The sequence below is a fragment of the Setaria viridis genome, chromosome 3, assembly GCF_005286985.2.
Source record: "Setaria viridis chromosome 3, Setaria_viridis_v4.0, whole genome shotgun sequence".
NCBI lineage: Eukaryota > Viridiplantae > Streptophyta > Magnoliopsida > Poales > Poaceae > Setaria > Setaria viridis.
Window position 1 is genome coordinate 1,868,827 of NC_048265.2, and position 20,269 is coordinate 1,889,095.

Here is a 20,269-nt window from a genome sequence, read left to right on the forward strand (position 1 = left end):
AGCCAAGTTATTGGAGCTGGACCAATGGGAAAGGAAGTAAGGGGCTCGATCAAATAAAACGTTTAGCGCACGTTGATGAAAAGGAGTGCTAGCAGATCTACTGGCCCCACTTTATGTGTAGATGATGATGTACGTGGTTGTGTACGTGAAGTCCAGATAGATGGACCTGGTGGAAGATGATAACTGATATTCAAAAAGTGGGCGTCGCTCTCCTGCAGTATTGGAGGCTGCTTGAGTTCCCCTGAGAGAAAAAAGAGGCTGCTTGAGTTTGAGAAATACTATAAGGCCCCGTTTGGGTCCAAGGAATTGGAATCTATTTAATGAAGTAGGCTAATTTATGTTGGAATGTGGCATTCCACAACTTTCCAAAGTTTAGATATAAGCCTATCTTAAATTCATGGGGTGGGAGATGGAAATTGATTCTATAGATTATGGTTATTAGAATGGAATTCAATTCTTATAGCACGCTCTTAGACTCGCTTCTCTATAGTAGAAGTGCAGCATACAAGTATCTCTCCCATATCACCAACTATAATATACAACTATATTCCACATACAATTATATTAGCTTAATTAATTTGTGTCTAAATTATGATTATTAGGATGGAATTCAATTCCAATGATCCAAACGGGGCCTAATGGATTCCGTTGAAAAGTATGAAACACTCGTGCATTTTGAACGGACATTTAATTTAGCTAGTCCGGCCACTGCAATTGACTAGCACGAGAATCATACGAGAAAGCAAAGGCAAATAAATAAACCACGCTGCGATTAGTTTGACCGATCACAGAACCGTTTGGTTGGTGTGGACTGGCCGAGCTCCGAGTCCGAGCTAGCTCTACTGAGTTTCGTCGAAACGCATGTGCCCAGGACCTGGCAGTGACACCATGCGCCACCCGCTCCCTCGTCGATCGGGACTGCGCGGTAACTAACTACAACTGCCTCGACGTCTCGTTGAGTACACGTCAATCTCAGTCCGTTTTCCTCGTCGCAATCCCCTTCCAATTTCGCTTGGGCAATGATCACTTCTTCCCCGTTTCACTGAAATTAAAGCAAAATGCTTCATCAGTGCCGATCGAGAGAGAGAAAGGTCGTTATTTCGCGAAACAACCGTCTCATAGGCTAGATTTTTAGGACTGCGAGACGACTACTCTACCATTGTACGAGTTGTAGTTGCACGCAACTCATACTATTTCCTTTTTTTTCTATGCAAAAATTAAGAGAATAGAATTACTATGAGACAACTTAAAATGATAACTTATTGTACAAGTTGTTTGTTAACTCGTCTCATGATTACGTGCCAATGCATAAGACCGCCTATAGACAACACCAATGTACGTGCCCTAATAGCCGGTCTAATGCATTGCCACGTAATCTTGAGACGACTCAACAGGAAACCCATACAATAGTTGTCTTATAAGTTATCTGGTAGAGCTATATAATTCCTTAATTTGTGCATATGAAAAAGGAAATATTATGAGTTGCATGGCAACAATAACTCATACAATGGTTGTTGAGTTGTCTCATAGTCCTACAATTTAGCTTATGAGACGGTTGTTTCGCGAAATAACGATCTTTTTCTCTCTCCTCGCTCTCTCTCCTCCACATCATCAAAAATCTTACGTGGCACTGCATAAGACAACCTATAAGGGCAAGTACATTGGTGTCGTCTAATAGGTGGTCTCATGCATTGACACGTAATCTTGAGACGATTTAACAAGCAATCTGTACAATGGGTTGTCCTATAAATTGTCTGGTAGTGGTATATAATTCCTTAATTTGTGCATAAGAAAAATAAAATATTATAAGTTGCATGGCAACAATAACTCGTACAATGGTTGTTAAGTTGTCTCGTAGTCCTACAATTTAGCTCATGAGGTGGTTGTTTCGCGAAGCAACGACCTCTTTCTCTCTCCTCGCTCTCTCTCCTCCACATCATCAAAAATCATACGTGGCACTGTATGAGACGACCTATAAGACCGCTGTCGTGTAGCAATATACTTGCCCTAAGACCGCCGACATGTAGCGAAGATAGAAACTCAGAAACTGGTGCTTGTCCTGAGCTGAATAACTGGTGCCTTTATCCATCGAAATCTGAATTGTGGCGCCCCGTTTTTTCTTTCTTTCTTTTGTTTTTTTCTTTTCGCTTCCCACACCAACTTTCTTCTTCCTGCGTTGAATATTACATGGCGGCCGACTTCCTCGTATGCGGCGTGCGCTCCCAACCAAGTAGCCGTCGTTCTGACCGTGACCGTTTAATTGCTCATCATGTTCCCATATAAAAAAATTAAAAAAATGCTGATCGAGTCTCGCCACCTACCCTCCTCCTCACTCTCCTGCAACTGCGTCCTCCTATATATTCTGGCATTGGGTGCTACTCCATTCGCCGCGCCGCTCCACCTCGGTTCTCTTCTCTGATTCTCTCTACGCCTGCCTGACTGTCCGACACTTGGCAGTAGTAGAGTAAGCGATTAACGTACGCAGGAGATCTCGAGATGAAGATCACCGTGCACTCGTCCAAGGCCGTCAAGCCGGCGTACCCCGGCGGCGTCGCTCCGGCCGGCGAGCGCGCCGTGCCGCTGACGGTGCTGGACAAGGCCAACTTCGACACCTACATCTCCGTCATCTACGCGTTCCGTCCGCCGGCCCCGGCCAACGCCGCGCTCGAGGACGGGCTAGCCCGGGTGCTTGTCGAGTACCGCGAGTGGGCGGGGCGGCTGGGCGTGGACGCCGAGGGCAACCGCGCCATCCTCCTCAACGACGCCGGCGCGCGGTTCGTGGAGGCGACGGCGGACGTGACGCTCGACAGCGTCATGCCGCTCAAGCCCACGCCCGAGGTGCTCAGCCTGCACCCGAGCGGCGAAGGCGCCACGGAGCTCATGCTCATCCAGGTCACGCGCTTCGCGTGCGGGTCACTCGTCGTCGGCTTCACCACGCAGCACATCGTCGCCGACGGCCGCGGCACAAACAACTTTTTTCTCGCGTGGAGCCAGGCCACCCGCGGCGCCGCCCTCGACCCGGTCCCAGTGCACGACCGCGAGTCCTTCTTCAGGCCCCGCGACCCGCCGCTGGTGGAGTTCCAGCACCGAGGCGTCGAGTTCAAGCCCTACGAGAAGCACGTCGATGAGAAGATCCACGCCGGCGACGAGGACGACGAGGAGGAGGTGGTGATCCACAAGGTGCACTTCAGCCGGGAGTTCATCTCCAAGCTCAAGGCCCAGGCGTCGGCGGGCCTGCCGCGGCCGTACAGCACGCTGCAGTGCGTGGTGGCGCACCTGTGGCGGTGCATGACGACGGCGCGGGGCTTGGAGGAGGGCCAGAGCACCAGCGTGTGCATCGCCGTGGACGGGCGGGCGCGGATGAACCCGCAGGTGCCCGACGGCTACACCGGCAACGTGGTGCTGTGGGCGCGGCCAACCGCCACGGCCGGCGAGCTGGTGGCGCGGCCCCTGCAGCACGCGGTGGGCCTCATCAACCGGGAGGTGGCGCGGATCAACGACGCCTACTTCAAGTCGTTCATCGACTTCGCCAGCTCCGGGGCGGTGGAGAAGGAGCGGCTCGTGGCGGCGGCCGACGCCGACGAGATGGTGCTCAGCCCCAACATCGAGGTCGACAGCTGGCTGCGGATCCCGTTCTACGACCTCGACTTCGGCGGCGGCCGGCCCTTCTTCTTCATGCCCAGCTACCTCCCTGTGGAGGGCCTGCTCATCCTGCTGCCGTCCTTCGTCGGCGACGGCAGCCTCGACGCCTACGTCCCGCTCTTCAGCCGCGACATGGACACGTTCAAGAACTGCTGCTACGCCATGGACTAGGCGCCACGGCACTAGCTCGCCGTTGCTGTTTGTCGTATTGGTTCGTTCGTTCAATTGCCAATGCTGATTTCTTTTTTCTCTGATGATGGGACGAATTGTCGAAGTTGTATAATTTGGCAGAGACTTCCTTAAATAAACGAAGCTTCGATAACCTGTTGTTGCTCGATTCATCAGATTTCTCAATGCTCCAGCGGTTACTCAAACGAACGGAACCCTACAATCCCTTCCTTAATTGGTAATCGCGCGTCAGTTTCCATGTACTTACTACAAGGAGCTCATGGAACACGCGGTCGAATCCGTGTACTAGAAAGGTCCCTATGTTAATTGAGGGAGATTTTAAGATTTAGTAGTTGGGAAAAAATAAAAACTTTACTGGAAACAGATTTACTGATACGTCTAATCCGATCATCAACGTTTAAGAGCTAAGGGTCTTTGTGCTAAATGGGGGCACATCCACTTGGAGCAATAACCGTGCTGACCGCCTGACCCTACTCTGGAGAACTGGATAGAATTTTGATGAGTGAGGATCGGGAGGCTGAGTTCCCACTCAAATCTCAGTAAAATTCCCAGTCATATTATATGTCTGACCACCTTATACCAGTTATTTTATTCTAGTTTTTTTTTAAATGTCCATGCTCCATCGACCAGAGACCGTCGTAGTGATGACCCTTTTCCATTCTGGGCTGCTGGGCAACTGTCTGAAATGCGGGGTCGGTCGCCAAACTTGCTCAGTCACGTTGTCTGGAAAAAAACGATCCGCACTTGTACTTCACATAAACGCGGCCCCAAAGCGACATCCACAAAGGCGCCCAACTTTGGGATGCTAAAATTACTGTAGCAATACTGTAGTGTTTCGTTTGTATTTGTGAATTATTATCCAAATATTGACTAAATAGGCTCAAAAGATTCGTCTCGTAAAGTACAACAAAACTGTGCAATTAGTTTTTGATTTCGTCTACATTCATGCATGTACCGCAAGTTTGATATGATGGGGAATCTTCTTTTTCATAGTACCAAAGTTAGGATTTTGAAGTGAACTAAACATGGCCCAAACATAGATCCCAGCTGATCAGCACTAGCATCGCGCTGCATCGTGATCTGCTCTCCCTGCCGCGGAGCAGTACATTAAACTCATCCAAACAACCACACCATGCAGCATCAGCGGCAAGCAGAGCAGCTACCATGGCTTCCTCCTCCTCCTCCCTCCCCCTCCTCCATTGCTCTCCTTTTGACGGTATATGCTGCTGCATTCTCACTTCTTCGTGGGCAGCGAGCACCGTGCAGCACGGCCGCTCGTGTACCCGATCGCCGACGAGAAGGTGCGCCGCTTCGAGGTGTACCGCGCGAACGTGGAGCTCATCGAGGCAACCAACCCGGAGTTCATGGTCAGACCTCACCACCGACAAACGAGGAGTTCATGGTCAGGACTCTGGACGGAGCGGGGATGCTCATCACCAAGCGGGCCGGGGATGTTGACGCGCGGGCGGCTATACATCGCGTACGCGAAAAAAAACACACCGTCATGTGAAGACGCTGCATGCGTGGGCTGGTGATTTAGCCCAACTCAGTCTTTTTTATTTTCAGTCCAAATTAGCTATGCGCTTCTTGCTATTTTATTTTTTTTCTGTTGCGAGCTGGCACCTGGAGGGAGAGGTGCCTCCGCTTTCTTTTTCTTCTATGTTTTTTTCCCTTTTTTCCGTACGTTATTTGTTTCATTCCCTTCCCCGTGTTTTCTTTCATTCTTTTTTCCTTTCCGTTATGTATTTCTCTTATCTGGTTAACATATTTTCTGCCTTTTCCTTCTTCTTACGAAGGCCTTTCTTTTATACTTGTTTTCTTTTCTTTTAGTCGTATGACAACCTAGCAGACTCCTTTATATTATAATTTTTTCACAAGCTCATACAACTCTATTACGACTGTTTTGCATTCATGGTGTGTTTGACGGCTACATCACGGGAGGAACTATTGGATCGTCAAGAATTCGTTCTTGAAGAGCTATATCCTGGTGGAGAAGAACACCGCCAACCCTTATTGTATGTGCAGCATTGGCTTCTACCTGTATATCCTACCATGTGATCAATCACGATTGCACGTCAAATAGATGCGGAAATAAGCTAGGTCTACTTATTGTCTACAGGTCGCGCTCATACGTACGTATACGTACATCTCGATATGTGTGTATTATATTATCGATATGCGCCAATGATCCGTATGTGCTATGGTATAGGGTGTGGTTGTCGCTGAAGAAACAGACGCAAACAAGAAAAGGACAAAAAACACCGATATCACCTCATACCTATTCAGATCCATACCTAAATAAAGTTATAAATCTTAAATTGAGTATGAAAAGATAATTTTGATTGCTCCATTATACTTTTATGATAAAATTTTCGAAAGAAAACTCCACCTAACTATGTATGGATGATATTTTTAAAAATATACTACTTCCGTTCCAAATTGTGAATCATTTTGGCTTTTCTAGGTGCATAGTTTTTGCTATGCAATGATACAGCGTATGTCTAGATGTATAATAATATCTATAAATCTAGAAAAGTCAAAACGACCTACAATTTAAAACGGAGGTAGTATTTGAATAACAAATGGTTGTTTTCCATGAAAAAAATAACTAAACACGATAAATAGTATAATAATATACCGTGAAGAACAAATAATTGATTGTATAGGACAAGCATTAAAACTGACCGTAAAGAACAGGTAAGTCCATGATTCCCGAACAATATAATCCACAAAATGAATAAATAATTAAATATTTAGAACAAATCATTAAACAGTTCTGTACCAGCAGGCCGAAAAAGCCTGAAAGGGCTAAAATTTAGCGCAAGCAGGTCACTGTTGTGTCGTCCGCTATGCGTAACGGCAGTAAAAATGAGCTTCATTGGTTTTTACATCGAATTGACTTCGGATCGGCCCAAAATGACCAACCCGGCCCAATATCCGTTTTCAGCCGACCTGATTTGCGTGTCCAGGCATAGAAAATAGAAAAGATCATCCTCTTACCGATGAAAATGCGAGGAGGTTTCTGACAGTAACCTGACGGAGAAGATTAGCGCGTCCCACCAGTAAACAACTCCTCGATTGCTAATCTGCTTATCCTCTTAGCACTAGATTATTAGTGGATAAGCATGCTTAGGCACGAATCAAGAGACCGGACGGCACACATTGTCCAGTGCCCACACCTGGTCAAGTCTGAGACAAGTGTTAAACTTGGAGAGACTTGGTGACTTGGCGTGGTTGGCTACTGCGGCAGAAGTCTCCTGCCACTTATTTGCAGACGAATCATAGTCTTGGCTAAAACGTCGCCATTTGCCACGGTATTGGCGTGGATCCCCCTTGCCTTGTCTTCTCCTCCGTAGTAGCTTCGTCCTCCGCGGTTCAGGCCATGAACGGCAAGCAGGCCTCCCGCCATGACCATGGCAGAACTGCCTACCACTTCCAGCCTGCCAAGAACTGGATGAACGGTATGCGCGCTCTGCTCTTGCTCCAGCCGCAAATGAGGGAAAACTAACCTTTTTTTTTTTTTGCCTTTGTTTGTTTTTCGATGGCGTTTCTGCATCTATTTTCGATTTGAACGCACGTACGGATGCGACCGAACAGATCCAAATGGTACGTTTTTTCTTTTCTGCGCTCTCAACTCTCTGTCACTCTGTCAGTAACTTTACCTGTTCTTCAATCTCGAGATTCTGCAAAGCCATTCGACGCGCCTCGACATTTTTGTCTAACTTGAGCAACACGTTTAAAAATGTAGGTTATTTTGGTATTTTTATTCATAGAAGATTTTGCTACGTATCTAAGATATAGTATATATCTAAGTATATAGTAACATCTATGAATCTAGAAAACCCAAAACGATTTACAATTTAGAACGCAGGGAATACATTTTTAGAGTTCATCTTATAATCCATACTGAGGATGGCAGCCATTCCTGGTTCTCTGGCAGGGCCTTTCTACCACAACGGCATATACCATTTCTTCTACCAGTACAACCCGCACGGCCCGACGTTTGGCACCGGCAAGCTCTCCTGGGGCCACTCCGTCTCCGGCGACCTCGTAAACTGGGCCTTCCTCGGCGCCGCGCTCGAGCCGACGTCGCCCTTCGACGCCGACGGCTGCTGGTCGGGCTCAGCGACCGTCCTCCCCGACGGCCGTCCGGTCATCCTCTACACCGGGCGCGACACCGACACGGTCCAAGTGCAGAACGTGGCGTTCCCCAAGGACCCCACGGACCCGCTCCTCCGCGAGTGGCACAAGCCCAGCTGCAACCCGGTGATCCCGCAGCCCGCGGACGTGACGGGCAACAACTTCCGCGATCCCTCCACGGCGTGGCTCGGCGGCGACGGGCTGTGGAGGTTCAGCGTCGCCGCCGAGGTCGCCGGCGTCGGCTCCACGCTCGTCTACCGCAGCGCGGATTTCCTTCGCTGGGAGCGGAACGCCACGCCGCTGCACGCCTCTCCGGACGTCCCGGCGCTCGAGTGCGCCGACTTTTTCCCGGTGGCGGAGCGCGGCACGGAGGGGCTCGACACGTCGGCGGCGAACGTCGCCGGGGTGAGGCACGTGCTCAAGCTGAGCAACATGGCCGACGAGGACTACTACATGGTCGGGTGGTACGACGACGCGGCGGACACGTTCGTGCCGGCGGAGGGGGAGCGCGGTAGCGACGTGAGGAAGTGGCGCCGGATCGACCACGGGCACCTGTTCGGCGCCAAGTCCTTCTTCGACGCGAGCAAGAAACGGCGCGTGCTTTGGGCGTGGGTCGACGAGACGGACGGACACTCCGACGACGTCGCCAAGGGCTGGGCCGGAATTCAGGTCACTACAGAAAACAACCCCTGAGAACTGAACAATCTGGCAATCGAAATCTTCTTCACTGATTGGCTAGTATATATGATGTGCAGGCGTTCCCGAGAGCCCTCTGGCTGGACACCGACGGGAAGCAGCTGGTGCAGTGGCCGGTGGAAGAGATCGAAACGCTGCGGAGGAGACGAGTCGCTCTGCTGGGCGCGGAGGTGGGCTCGGGCGGGCTCCATGAGATCGCCGGCATTGAGACCCAGCAAGCGGACGTGGAGGTGATCTTCGAGATCCCGAAACTGGAGGCGGCCGAGAAGTTTGATCCCAAGTGGCTGCAGGATCCCGGTAAGTTGTGCTCAGAGAGCGGCGGCGTCGGGCCGTTCGGGCTGATCGCCATGGCGTCCGGCGACTTGCAGGAGCAGACTGCCATCTTCTTCAGGGTGTTCAAGCACGATGACATGTACAAGGTCCTCATGTGCATGGATCTGACAAGGTACTGTAACAATGTTGCCATGAACAGACATCTACTGCAACTCTGTTCGCAATTCGCATTAACATGTGTGCATTTGTCGCAAACACAAAACATGTACAGGTCATCTACAAAAGAAGGGGTGTACAAGCCAGTTCATGCAGGATTTGTCGACGTGAACGTGGAGAAAGACAGGAGCTTATCTCTAAGGACACTGGTGAGTTCTTTGTCTCGTTTACATACAGCTTTCAGTGGTGAGAATCAGAACTAACTCTGGCGTTGACAAACTCAAATCAGATCGATCACTCTGTCATTGAGAGTTTTGGAGGTGGGGGCCGGACGTGCATCACGGCTCGAGTGTACCCAGAGCACGCCGCAACAGGCAGCAGCCACCTGTACCTGTTCAACAACGGATCTGGCTCAGTGAAGGTGTCCAAGCTCGAGGCCTGGGAGCTTGGGACAGCGTCCGTCAATCTTGAAGATGTCAGTCTTCCATTGGCTGTTCCTATTCTTTCGAATGTCTCCGAATAGCAGCAAGCGCAAGCGCAACCATCACGTTGAGTGGAGCATGTTAGAAGTTGTGGTTCCATTGCTTCTGCGTGCTGCAGATTGGGGGCTCATTTGGTGCTTTATGTTTTGAATAATAAAACTTTTTTACAGCGTGTGATATTTTGTTCAGGTAATTGTAGGGTTGTAGGTTGTTTCTTAGCATAAGACCTGTCTAGTTTCTTAGCATTTGGGAATGTAATAACCAAAGTAAACATCATGCTAATACGCCACGTTTTTGCACATTTTACCGGATGCAACCAAGCCGTCGTCGTCTTCAGCTGCTACGACATTGACGCTTGCAGTGGCAAGCTCCCAGGCCTCGAGCTTGGGCACCTTCACCGCATCCGATCCGTTGTTGAATACGTACAGGTGGCTGCTGCCTGTTGCGACGTGCTCGGGGTACACTCTGGCCGTCATGCACGTCCGCCCTCCACCTCCGAAGCTCTCAACGATCGAGTGGTCGATCTGTGCGTGTGTGCAGCACGAGAAGATACACTGTCAGTGGCTCAGTGCCAAGCGTGCAAGGTATAGGACTTGCAGATTCTAAGAAGCATGCCATGTAGTGTCAGCTCACCAATGTTCTTACCGATATGCTCGTCTTTCTCTATGTCCACGTTCACGAATCCTCCATGCATTGGTTTGTACACCCCTGCCATCGTGGAGGACCTGCACGCATTCAAATTTGGAAGTTCAGTTCACAGATGGTCGTCATGTCATGTTCCGGCTCGGTTTTTAACTCTCGGCCATGGCAAACGATGGCCTGGCCGAGAACATCGTTTCCATACCTGGTGAGGTCCGTGCACACGAGGACGGTGTACTCGTGGAGGATCCTGAACACCCTGAAGAACACGGCGGTGTGCTCCCGCAGGTCGTCGCCGGACGCCATCACCAGCAGCCCGAACGGCCCGACCCCGCCTCGCACGGAGGCGCCCTTCTCCCCGCACAGCGCGTCGGCGTCCAGCAGCCGGCTGGGGTCGAGGCCCTCGGCCCGCTCGAGGCTCGGGACCTCGAACACGACGTCCACGTCCGCCTGAGAGCTCTCGACGTCGCCGATCTCCCGCAGCCCGCCGGCCTCCACCTCCGCGTCCACCAGGTCCGCGCGCCTCCTCCGCAGCGTCTCGATCTCCTCGACGGGCCACTGCACCAGCTGCCTCCCGCCGGCGTCCAGCCACAGCGCCCGCGGGAAGGACTGGAGGCCGGACCACCCCCTGGCGACGTCGTCGGCCTCGCTGTCGGACTCGTTCACCCACGCCCACAGCACCCGCCGGTTCCTGCGCGCGTCGAAGAACGTCATGGACGCGTACAGGTGCCCGTGGTCGATCCTCCGCCACCTCCGGTAGTCGCCGCCGCCGCCGCGCGCGTTCTCCTCGTCCGGGGTGAACGTGTCCGTCTCGTCGTCGTACCGCCCGACGGCGTAGTAGTCCTGGAGCTTGTCCGGCATGCTCACCTTGAGGACGTGCCTCACGCCGGGGCCGCGCGCCGACGTGTCGAGCCCTTCCGCCGCGCCGCGCGGCACGACGGGGAACAGGTCCGGTCACTCGGCCATCAGCGTCCCGCGACGCGGCGCCGCGCTCCCAGCGGATGAAGTCGGCGCTGCGGTACACGAGCGTGGTGCCGGCGCCGCCGGCCACGGCGGAGATGGCGAACCGCCACAGGCCGTCGCGTCCGAGCCACGCGGTGGAGGAAGTTGTCCGGCGAGACGTCGGCGGGGAGCGGGACGACGGGGTTGTAGCTGGGCTTGACCCACTCGCGGAGGAGCGGGTCGAGCGGGTTCTTGGGGAACGCGATGTTCTGGACATGCCGGCGGTCGGCGTCGATGCCGGAGTAGAGGATCACGGGGTTGCCATCGGGGAGGATGGTGACAGACCCTGACGCGCAGCTGTTGGCGTCGAAGGGCGCCGTCGGGTCGAGCGCATTGCCGAGGTCGGCCCAGTTAACGAGATCGCCGGAGACGGAGTGGCCCCAGGAGAGGTTGCCGACGTCCCAGAGCGCGCCGTGTGGGTTGTACTGGTAGAACAGTTGATACACGCCGTTGTAGTACACGGGCCCTGTTGGTCAACGACGCCTAATCAATCGAGGATCAAGGAAGCAGAACCAAAAACAGAGTACCAAAACAAGCTCACGCAGCATTTGGATCTGCAAGCTCCCGTCGTGCCCATGAATTTCCATCCAGACGAGAGGTTTCACAACCATAAGGGCTAATTTGGCAGCATAGGCGTATTAAATCTGGGGGCAAAATCCTCTATAGGCATTTTCCTGGACAATCGAATCCTCCTCCTCCTCAGTGGAGATATTCCCGTATGAGGTAATTTCCCCTCTGTTTGAAAGGCAGAATATCATGGAAGGAAAGGCATGTGCAAATTGATAAAATAACGAACAGAAGGCTTTGGGAGTAAAAAAATTAAAAAAAAACAGGACGGAAATCAAAAGAATAACAAAAATGAAAGTGACGTAGGAAAGATAAGACAAATCATTGCATGATTTGCACGGGAAATCATTGCATGATTTGCATCAACAATATGAGATTAAAGGCTATAAAATCTGCACCAATATTCCAAATATAGCCCTCAAATTCATACACTCACAAGAATTTTAATCGGAAAAAACAGCCTGAGAGTCCAACTCGTGCAGAAGTTATATTCAACTACCATCTTATAAAACAAAGCTAATCTATGGCATTCATATGGTCTGGTCATCTCCATCCACACATTCAGATATAGATAATAAAAAATAAAGTGGGAAATGAGTGCAACTGAACTAGAACATGCTATGACTTTAACTATTGTTCACAAGCATGGTTTCCTAATCCTTTCAACATGTGTGATCCTTGAAGTCTGCTATTAGATCAAGTTCATGGAATAGTGACAAGCCATGAAAGATGAAACAAGAACAAAGGACCTCATAGATAACCATTATGACTTCGATCATGGCTTGTTGATCTGGTGGTGGCACTTGGCAGATCCTGTTAAGAAAAAAAACAATGCAGAAAATTGCATCAACTCATATTGACAATTTGTACTCAACGGCAAGAACAGGAAAACAGAGCACGCCGCAGCTAGTAGAAAGGATCTACTACTACCAACACGGACAAGAGTTATCTGTCTGGAGAGTGACTTCCAGAACTTGAGGTGATGACTTCTGTAGAGCCGTCGCCTTCACGGATAGGAGACAAGGGTGCTCCCTCCTGGTACGGGAGAACGTCGAGGTGGGCGATCAAGCATGAATCGCTATCCTAGGCGAGAGCAGGTGGCCTCATGCCAGGCTAGTAGATAAATCCACCCTGAGGGGTCGAAGTGATCACCAAGCCTTGCTGCGGACCTGTTAATGGTGTCTCCTCGTTGGAGTCCGAGTAGTGATCGTAGTCGTGACCCTCAATCGCACCCGAGTTGGATTGCAATCCGGACAAGACTACTTGATAGATGGAAGCCACGTTACGGAGTCCGAACGGGAATCAGCTTGGAATTTGACTTGATTTGCATGATGGCTGGAATGCTGGCTCATGGGAACCAATTTGAGTAGATGTAGAGCCTGAGTTGTACTTGGACTTGCTTCTTGTTAGATCGAAAAATTCGTTGAATCTCTGAATCTCTCGACGAAATCCTCCAAAGGTTGGCGATGAAGGTTGATGCCGTAGAGCTTCTTCTCCGGGGCCTCCGCGATGTGGCGGTGGAAACCTCCAGCGCCATCTGCGATGCAGACCCAGGAGCCGAAAACGAACGTCGCGCATGCTTCAAACGAGACTACAGGCTTGATGATGACTTGGGCCATCGAACTCGCAAGGGGATTTTTGGCTACTTCCCCTACCTGGCGCACCAGCTATCGGTGTTTAAACCCGACAACCTACCAAGGGGAGTACCCAAGGTAGAGTTTTGGTTGGTGGGTGTCGCCGAAATAAGGAACTCGATGGTGTACGTAGGCATGCAATTTAGACAGGTTCAGGCTGCTAGATCGCGTAATACTCTACGTCCTGTGTGTTGTTCTTTTGTATTCAATTGAACTTGTTTGGAGCGGGTCCCCACCCATCCTTATATATTGGAGGAGCAGGGTTACTGGTCGGTTATTTTACAAGAATATTAGTCGGATTCGACTAGATAGTCCTACTCTAACTGCTACGAGTAGTCTCTGAGTTCTCGACTAGTTCCTGTCCTCCATGTAGACTACGCCATCCTGCACCGTAGTCCCCATGTCTGACACATCTCGGTGTACAGCCCTGTATGTTGGTCTGTCCAAACCTTCTGGTAGACCCATAGATGTATGTACGACAATTGACGCAGACAAAAATTCAAGCCAAGCTCCTATCAGAAACCAACAGGGACAATGAAACTACACGGAAACTACTATCCTACCCCCAAAGAACAAGAAACCGAAGCGAGGCTAAAAATTCGACAGAGACTCGAAAAGGGAGAGGAGAGGAGCTTGGGAGGAATTGGACGCGGATTGAATGCGTAGCAGGTAGGGGGACTGGCAGGGAGAGGCTAGTGGAGGAGGACTTACCTAATGCGGAGGCAGTGGAGAAGACTGCAGAAAGGGGCGCGCGATGGTGGAGGAGAGAGAAGCACGACCACGTGCGGCGACTGCGGCGGCGGTGATCTATCGAGTGACGGGGGAGTCCAGTCGGGGGCGTGATGGGGAAAATGCCAGACCTCGATGATGAGGACATCAACCCCAACACGGGAATGGCTACTCCAACTGAACCAGCACAGGCGCCACCAGGACTACTCACTCGAGCTCATGCACGTGAATTAAAATTCGTGATGATTTTGAAGAATGAAGGACCAGAAGTTTCCTAAGTGCATGCGCCATCTATGCTCATGATGAACCTGCCCAGAATAATGACTAGGTGTTGCGCCACCTATGTGTTTTTAGTTTTGTCAAGAAATAACCAGGAAGGTGTTGCACCACCTAAATCAGGAAAGGGAATCAAGGAGATGGCGTGTGGCTGTATGGGCGCCTATTCCCTGCCTTGTGGGCAGGCTGGGCGCCTACCTTCCTCACGCCTCCTCTCCCTATTTAGCCAGGGGCTACGCCCCCTCTTTTGCTGGGGTTTTCTTTGATAAGTTTAGCTATTGTGCAAACGTCCTGTGCTGCAGTTGTGCTCAGCGGCCACCTGTGGACAGCCATTGTGAACCCCAATTCGTGAGCGATTGATATTTAGTTTTGCCTTCATCCTGTTCTTACTTGTTCTTCGATTGCTTGCAGGAATAGAACCTCATGTTCAGGTTGATCTTGCCACCAGCAAGGTCAATTACCATTTGGAGTTGGTTCAGCGATTGCTAAGGTGCCACGACCTGTTCGTTCGTAGTCGGATCGCGAGAGTCACCTCCTCCACAAATCGAAGTTATCCCTCTCACCGAAAGATCGGGCACTCCAGCTCTATCACTTGGTAGGTCGGGTGCGTTTCTGCGTGGATAGTTGGGCTTGCTCAGGCCGGAGAACTCCCCGCAGCAGGCTTCCAAATGGGTTGGAAAGATCACGCGTGGAAGGTTTCCACGTGGGCTTCCTCCGCGGGGAAAAGGTCGGAACCCCGCGGGGAAGTGGGCTACCAAATTAGCCCTAAGAGATATATAGTTCAGTAAAATTCATAGCCGTTCTGCTCTGATTCACATCGAGGAATTTCAATCATATCGTTATGCCAGTTCTTGGCCCGCTGGAAGTGGTACGCCGTTTTGACATGGTCCTGCGTCCTGGCGACACAGATGGGTAGAGAAGAGGAAGATGACGAGGAAGAGGGGAGAAGAAGGCTAAAGATCACCGCGACGCCGGTTACGGTAAGGGAAATGCTGCCATCAGCACTGACGAATGCGACTGATGAACCATCGAAGCAAAATGATATTTTTTTAGCCTCACTTATAAGAGTAAAAGTTGTAGTATCTAAAATTACATATAGACACACATCCCCCACACACTCAACACCACACCCACACACCTACGCGCAAGCTAAATCCTCCTAAAATCCGCTTCCGAAGGGGATTAAACGTGGGACCTCCTACTGAGGCTGGTGCTACTGAGGCTTCTAGTGACCAGCTGGTCCCACACCCGCTACTACTTGACAATTTTAAGAACACTTGAAATGGACAGCCCGCCTAGAATCCTATGGTTTAGTTTAGTTTTTGACCAGCAACCATGTGCGCTATGTTTTATTAAACACTAATGGCCAATTAGTCCCACATATCAGGTCAGATCTAGTCGGACGCTTAGTGTAATTTCTTGGAAGGAACCCACTCCCACCTTTCTTTTAGCAGTGCTCCTGCTCGGTTTAAAAAAAAAAAACTAATGGTGCCATTTTTGAAACAAATTTTAACAAATGCCGGTCGACTTTTTGTTGGAGTGCATGGCAAGGATCCGAATTGCTGTCATTGTGATCCAATACTTTTGTTCAGCTCTATCGACCATCTCACAATTCTCCCATTTACACAGTCTCATACTATCATAACCGCCATGCTCCTGAGGGAATCGGTTCCTAAAGTTGTGTGCTTGGCAGGTGGCCCTGATGGCCAAGAGGCACACCTGCCAGCTACCGGAGCCCCTCTGCAGTTACTGTAGAGGAGAGGAGTATCTTCCCTCTTGCGTCCCTATAGCGAGACCATCACGACAACACCGTAACCACATTCAATGAGAAGAAAGCATTTTATACTTAGAACAAACTATATAACCGTGTGGAGCATCGAAGGGCTCCCAACTTTTATAGGTAAAATAAAAGGGCTAATTACTCACTAGATGGATTGACAAGGTGGCGAGATGTTTTGCACTCGCCACACTCCAAAGCCTTGCCTTCATCGTGTCAATGACCTTGTCCATCGACTTAATCTTATTACTGAAGATGCGAGCATTTCGTTCTCTCCAAATGGTTCAAGTCACCAAACTGTCAAGAGAATGTAGCCTTTTTTACCGTAGTTGAGCTACCTGCCAGTCCATAGAACCAGTCCATCAAGTTGTTGGTTGCCGACTAGCTGTCCGATGAGTAGTTTTAGCCGACCCATGAGCCAATTACTACCCAAAATTGTGGTAACACACTGGGCAAAAAAATAGGAGTTTGGCCATTCAAAAAAAAAAACCTACGGCCGAAAATTACATATATTGGTCATATTCAATCTCCAACTCTCTTTCATAGCCTTAAAGTTGCAGGAGGTGCTCAAGGGAGACTCTACGTGTCTAGAAGTTGTAATAAAGTAGCACATGAACTACCTGCTGTTTGGTCAAAAAAACTATCCTGGGTGCTCATCAGATAGCTGACAGTAGTCCAAGTTGTATACTGGACTTGATAGCCAACGATTTGGCCTCTGGTTCCGGTTAATGGAATGAAAATTCAAATTAAAAAAAAAAACAAGAAAGTAGGGTAGGGGGCATGAGCCCCCTGCTAGCCCGTTGAGTCCACCATTGGCTGGAAGCCTGCACCTCGCCTCTTGCTTCCATGCCAACCGAGCCTCCCTAAAGTCAGGAACATCCTTAGATCCTTGAAACCTCCAACCCTGCCTTGTGTAGTAAACTCCTGACTTTTTTATCGGTCAAAGAATAGAAGCGAGGTGAATGTGAACTTGATTAAACCTAAGATAGTTTAACTTAGAACAAATTTAAAGGTAGCTATATTGCTGTGGAGAGGGAGTAATTCAAAATCAGCCCTACTTTGAAAGACACACTATTACCAATTTTTGGAGCGCCCACTAGAAAAAGACGTACAGCTGGCAACAAATATTTCCATTTGAGTATGATAACTCTAGACAATATACTTAACCCAAGTTACACCTTTCAGACTCCAGACCTCGTAATAACCAAGGACAATCCATCTGCAGCACAACCATATTGGAACGAACTAGGGCTTTATTTGAAATCATGCTTCACTCCTTGTGACGATGATTGCGCCTATTCAGCGTCATCCGATAGGATTGGAACAACCAGTGGCGGCAGCAATGCATTCAGGCCGTCATCTTCAACATTGACGCTTGCCGTGGCAAGCTCCCAAGCCTCGAGCTTGGGCACCTTCACCGCGTGCAATCCGTTGTTGAAGACGTACAGGTGACTGCTGCCTGTTGCGACGTGTTCAGGGTACACTCGAGCAGTGATGCAAGTCCGGCCCCCACCTCCGAAGCTCTCAATGACAGAGTGATCAATCTGGATTTCGTCAAGTAATAATTGTATTAGCTCTGTTAATCCTCAAGAGTATCACTAAAGTTTCAACTAAATTTCAAGAGACGTTTTCTACTGCCACTGAAAAGTGTAGCACTGAAGCAGTATGGGACAGAGGTCTCACTCACCAGTGTTCTCAGCGATATGCACTTGTCCTTCTCCACGTCCACGTCGACAAATCCTGCGTAAACCGGTTTCTGCACCCCTTCTTTGGTCGATGACCTATACACGTTTCATGTTTGCGAGACAATGACCAACGATAATTCGTTATGCTCATTTTGAATACCAATTTGCTATCCAGGGGCATTCAGTTATCTCTTGGTCGAAACAGAGTTGGAGTTACCTTGTCAGGTCGGTGCACATGAGAACCTTGTACGCGTCATCGTGCTTGAACACCCTGAAGAAGACGGTGGTCTGCTCCTGCATGTCGCCCGACGCCATCACGATCAGCCCGAACGGCCCGACGCCGCCCTCCACGGTGGCGCCCTTCTCCGCGCACAATTTCTGGGGGTGTTGCAGCCACTTGGGGTCGAGCTGCTCGGCGTCCTCCAGGTTCGGGATCTCGAACACCACCTGCACGTCCGCCTGCAGGGTCTCGATGCCGGCGATCTCGTGCAGCTCGCCGGAGCCTACCTCCTTGCCCAACAAAGCCACTCGTTTCCTCCGCAGCGTCTCGATCTCTTCCACCGGCCACTGCACCAGTTGCTTCCCGTCGGTGTCCAGCCACAGGGCTCTCGGAAACGACTGCAGCCCAAGCGGCCAACCCAATCAGCAAAGCCAAAATTTTATCTGTCAGATTGTTTCGAGGCATGCCATGACTCCGGTGATCACCTGAATTCCAGTCCATCCCTTGGCGCCGTCGTAGGAGCTTCCGTCCGTCTCGTCGACCCACGCCCAGAGCACGCGCCGGTTCTTGCGCGCGTCGAAGAAGGACTTGGCCCCGAACAGGTGCCCGTGGTCGATCCGGCGCCAGTTCCGGACGTCGCCACCCCGCTCGCCCTCCTCCACCGGCGAGAACGTGTCGGCGCCGTCGTTGTACCACCCGACCACGTAGTAGTCCTCGTTGGCGGCCTTGCTGAGCTTGAGCACGTGCCTCACCCCGGGGCCGTTCGCCGACGTGTCGAGCCCCTCCGTGCCGTGCTCCACCACGGGGAAGAAGTCGGGGCACTCCCAGCAGGGGACGCCCGGCGCGGCGTGCAGCGGCGCGGCGTTCCGCTCCCAGGTAATGAAGTCGGCGCTGCGGTAGATCACGGTGGAGCCCACGCCGGCGACCTCGGCGGCGACGGCGAACCTCCAGAGGCCGTCGCGGCCGAGCCACGCCGTGGTGGGGTCGCGGAAGTTGTTGCGCGTGATGTCCGCGGGCTGGGGGACGATCGGGTTGAAGCTGGGCTTGTCCCACTCCCGGAGGAGCAGATCCGACGGGTTCTTGGCGAAGGCCACGTTCTGCACCTGCACGTCGTCGGCGTCGAGTCCGGTGTAGAGGATGGCTAGGCGGCCGTCGGGCATCGTCGTGGCCGACCCCGACCAGCAGCCCTTGGCGTCGAACGGCGACGTGGGGTCCAGCGCGGTGCCGAGGAAGGCCCAGTTCACGAGGTCGCCGGAGACGGAGTGGCCCCAGGAGAGCTTGCCGGTGCCAAATGTCGGGCCGTGCGGGTTGTACTGGTAGAAGAAGTGGTACATGCCGTTGTGGTAAAAAGGCCCTGCCACAGAACGGGAGTAGAATTTTAAATTGGACGATGTTTGAGATGAGACTGATTTTCACCAAAGATATCAAGCAGAGAAACGAAGAACAGGTGAAACTGTTGGCAGAGAACTTGAAAAGGAATGCGTACCGTTTGGATCTGTTCAATTTCATCCCACACGTGTTCCATCAAAATGGAGAGATACAGATGCAGATGAAAACGGAAAAGTCAGTTTGTTTCCTTCTCCTGAACTATGTTACTTTGATATGATCAAGCGCAGGGCGTGCGTACCGTTCATCCAGTTCTTGGCAGGCTGGAAGTGGTAGGCAGTTCTGCCATGGCGGCCTTGGTGCAGGTGCTGCTTGCCGTTCATGGCGTTAGTCGGGGAGGTCGAGGAAATGGAGAACAGAAGGTCAGAAGGTGAAAGTGGAAGTGCACGCCGTTGCCAATTGCCATGGCCGGACGAGGGTGTTTTATACTACTAAAAACTGTGGATTGCTAGCGATTGCAGAAGACTTCAGCCGCTATAGCCCACCAGGTCTCCAAGTTTAACATTTGTTTTTGACTTGACTGCGTGCGGACAGTGTGTCGATCTCTTGATTCGTGCCTGAGCACCAATAAAGTGGTGCTAACTGCTAAGCGGATGAGGTGCTGAGTAATTCAGCAATTGTTTACTTTGGTGGAACGCGCTATCTTTCTTTTCTTTTCCATACGGATGAAACGTCATCTTCAGAAAGCTCATCGCATCTTCGCAGGGCCAGAAATCCCCAAATCCGTGTCGCCCAACATGTCCTCGAAATTATGGCCCGATAGCCCTGTCGGTGTG

General features: G+C 51.0%; 3 protein-coding genes and 1 pseudogene across 3 annotated transcripts; 2 read left to right on the forward strand and 2 right to left on the reverse strand.

The window, feature by feature from the left end:
• The first annotated feature begins 2,384 nt into the window (after positions 1-2,384).
• LOC117847640 (agmatine coumaroyltransferase-2) lies at positions 2,385-3,964 on the forward strand. The gene has a single exon (XM_034728881.2). The coding sequence runs from the start codon at positions 2,497-2,499 to the stop codon at positions 3,811-3,813; it is 1,317 nt and encodes a 438-aa protein (XP_034584772.1). The 5' UTR covers positions 2,385-2,496; the 3' UTR covers positions 3,814-3,964.
• A 3,043-nt stretch (positions 3,965-7,007) lies between these two features.
• Positions 7,008-9,879, forward strand: LOC117847639 (beta-fructofuranosidase, insoluble isoenzyme 7). Its single transcript, XM_034728880.2, has 6 exons — positions 7,008-7,292; positions 7,429-7,437; positions 7,772-8,640; positions 8,727-9,112; positions 9,212-9,305; positions 9,386-9,879. The coding sequence occupies exons 1-6, from the start codon at positions 7,214-7,216 to the stop codon at positions 9,617-9,619; spliced, it is 1,671 nt and encodes a 556-aa protein (XP_034584771.1). The 5' UTR covers positions 7,008-7,213; the 3' UTR covers positions 9,620-9,879.
• Positions 9,857-11,830, reverse strand: LOC117848073 (beta-fructofuranosidase, insoluble isoenzyme 6-like; annotated as a pseudogene).
• Positions 11,831-17,311: 5,481 nt separating this feature from the next.
• Positions 17,312-20,169, reverse strand: LOC117849759 (beta-fructofuranosidase, insoluble isoenzyme 7). The gene is made up of 6 exons (XM_034731426.2): positions 19,735-20,169; positions 19,594-19,602; positions 18,593-19,461; positions 18,105-18,505; positions 17,890-17,983; positions 17,312-17,746 (listed from the first exon to the last, which is right to left on the reverse strand). The coding sequence occupies exons 1-6, from the start codon at positions 19,814-19,816 to the stop codon at positions 17,498-17,500; spliced, it is 1,704 nt and encodes a 567-aa protein (XP_034587317.1). The 5' UTR covers positions 19,817-20,169; the 3' UTR covers positions 17,312-17,497.
• Between the last annotated feature and the right edge of the window lie 100 nt (positions 20,170-20,269).

What these genes read in the sequence shown, in the direction of transcription:
- LOC117847640 (XM_034728881.2), top strand. Translation starts at nt 2,497, where the DNA reads ATGAAGATCACCGTGCACTCGTCCAAGGCCGTCAAGCCGGCGTACCCC.
- LOC117847639 (XM_034728880.2), top strand. Translation starts at nt 7,214, where the DNA reads ATGAACGGCAAGCAGGCCTCCCGCCATGACCATGGCAGAACTGCCTAC. An exon ending in AGGGCTGGGCCGGAATTCAG is followed by an intron (nt 8,641 to 8,726) that starts GTCACTACAGAA and finishes TATGATGTGCAG; the next exon opens with GCGTTCCCGAGAGCCCTCTG. An exon ending in GCTTATCTCTAAGGACACTG is followed by an intron (nt 9,306 to 9,385) that starts GTGAGTTCTTTG and finishes AACTCAAATCAG; the next exon opens with ATCGATCACTCTGTCATTGA.
- LOC117849759 (XM_034731426.2), bottom strand. Translation starts at nt 19,816, where the DNA reads ATGAACGGCAAGCAGCACCTGCACCAAGGCCGCCATGGCAGAACTGCC. An exon ending in ATGTGCACCGACCTGACAAG is followed by an intron (nt 17,984 to 18,104) that starts GTAACTCCAACT and finishes AAACGTGTATAG; the next exon opens with GTCATCGACCAAAGAAGGGG. An exon ending in GCATATCGCTGAGAACACTG is followed by an intron (nt 17,747 to 17,889) that starts GTGAGTGAGACC and finishes GACGAAATCCAG; the next exon opens with ATTGATCACTCTGTCATTGA.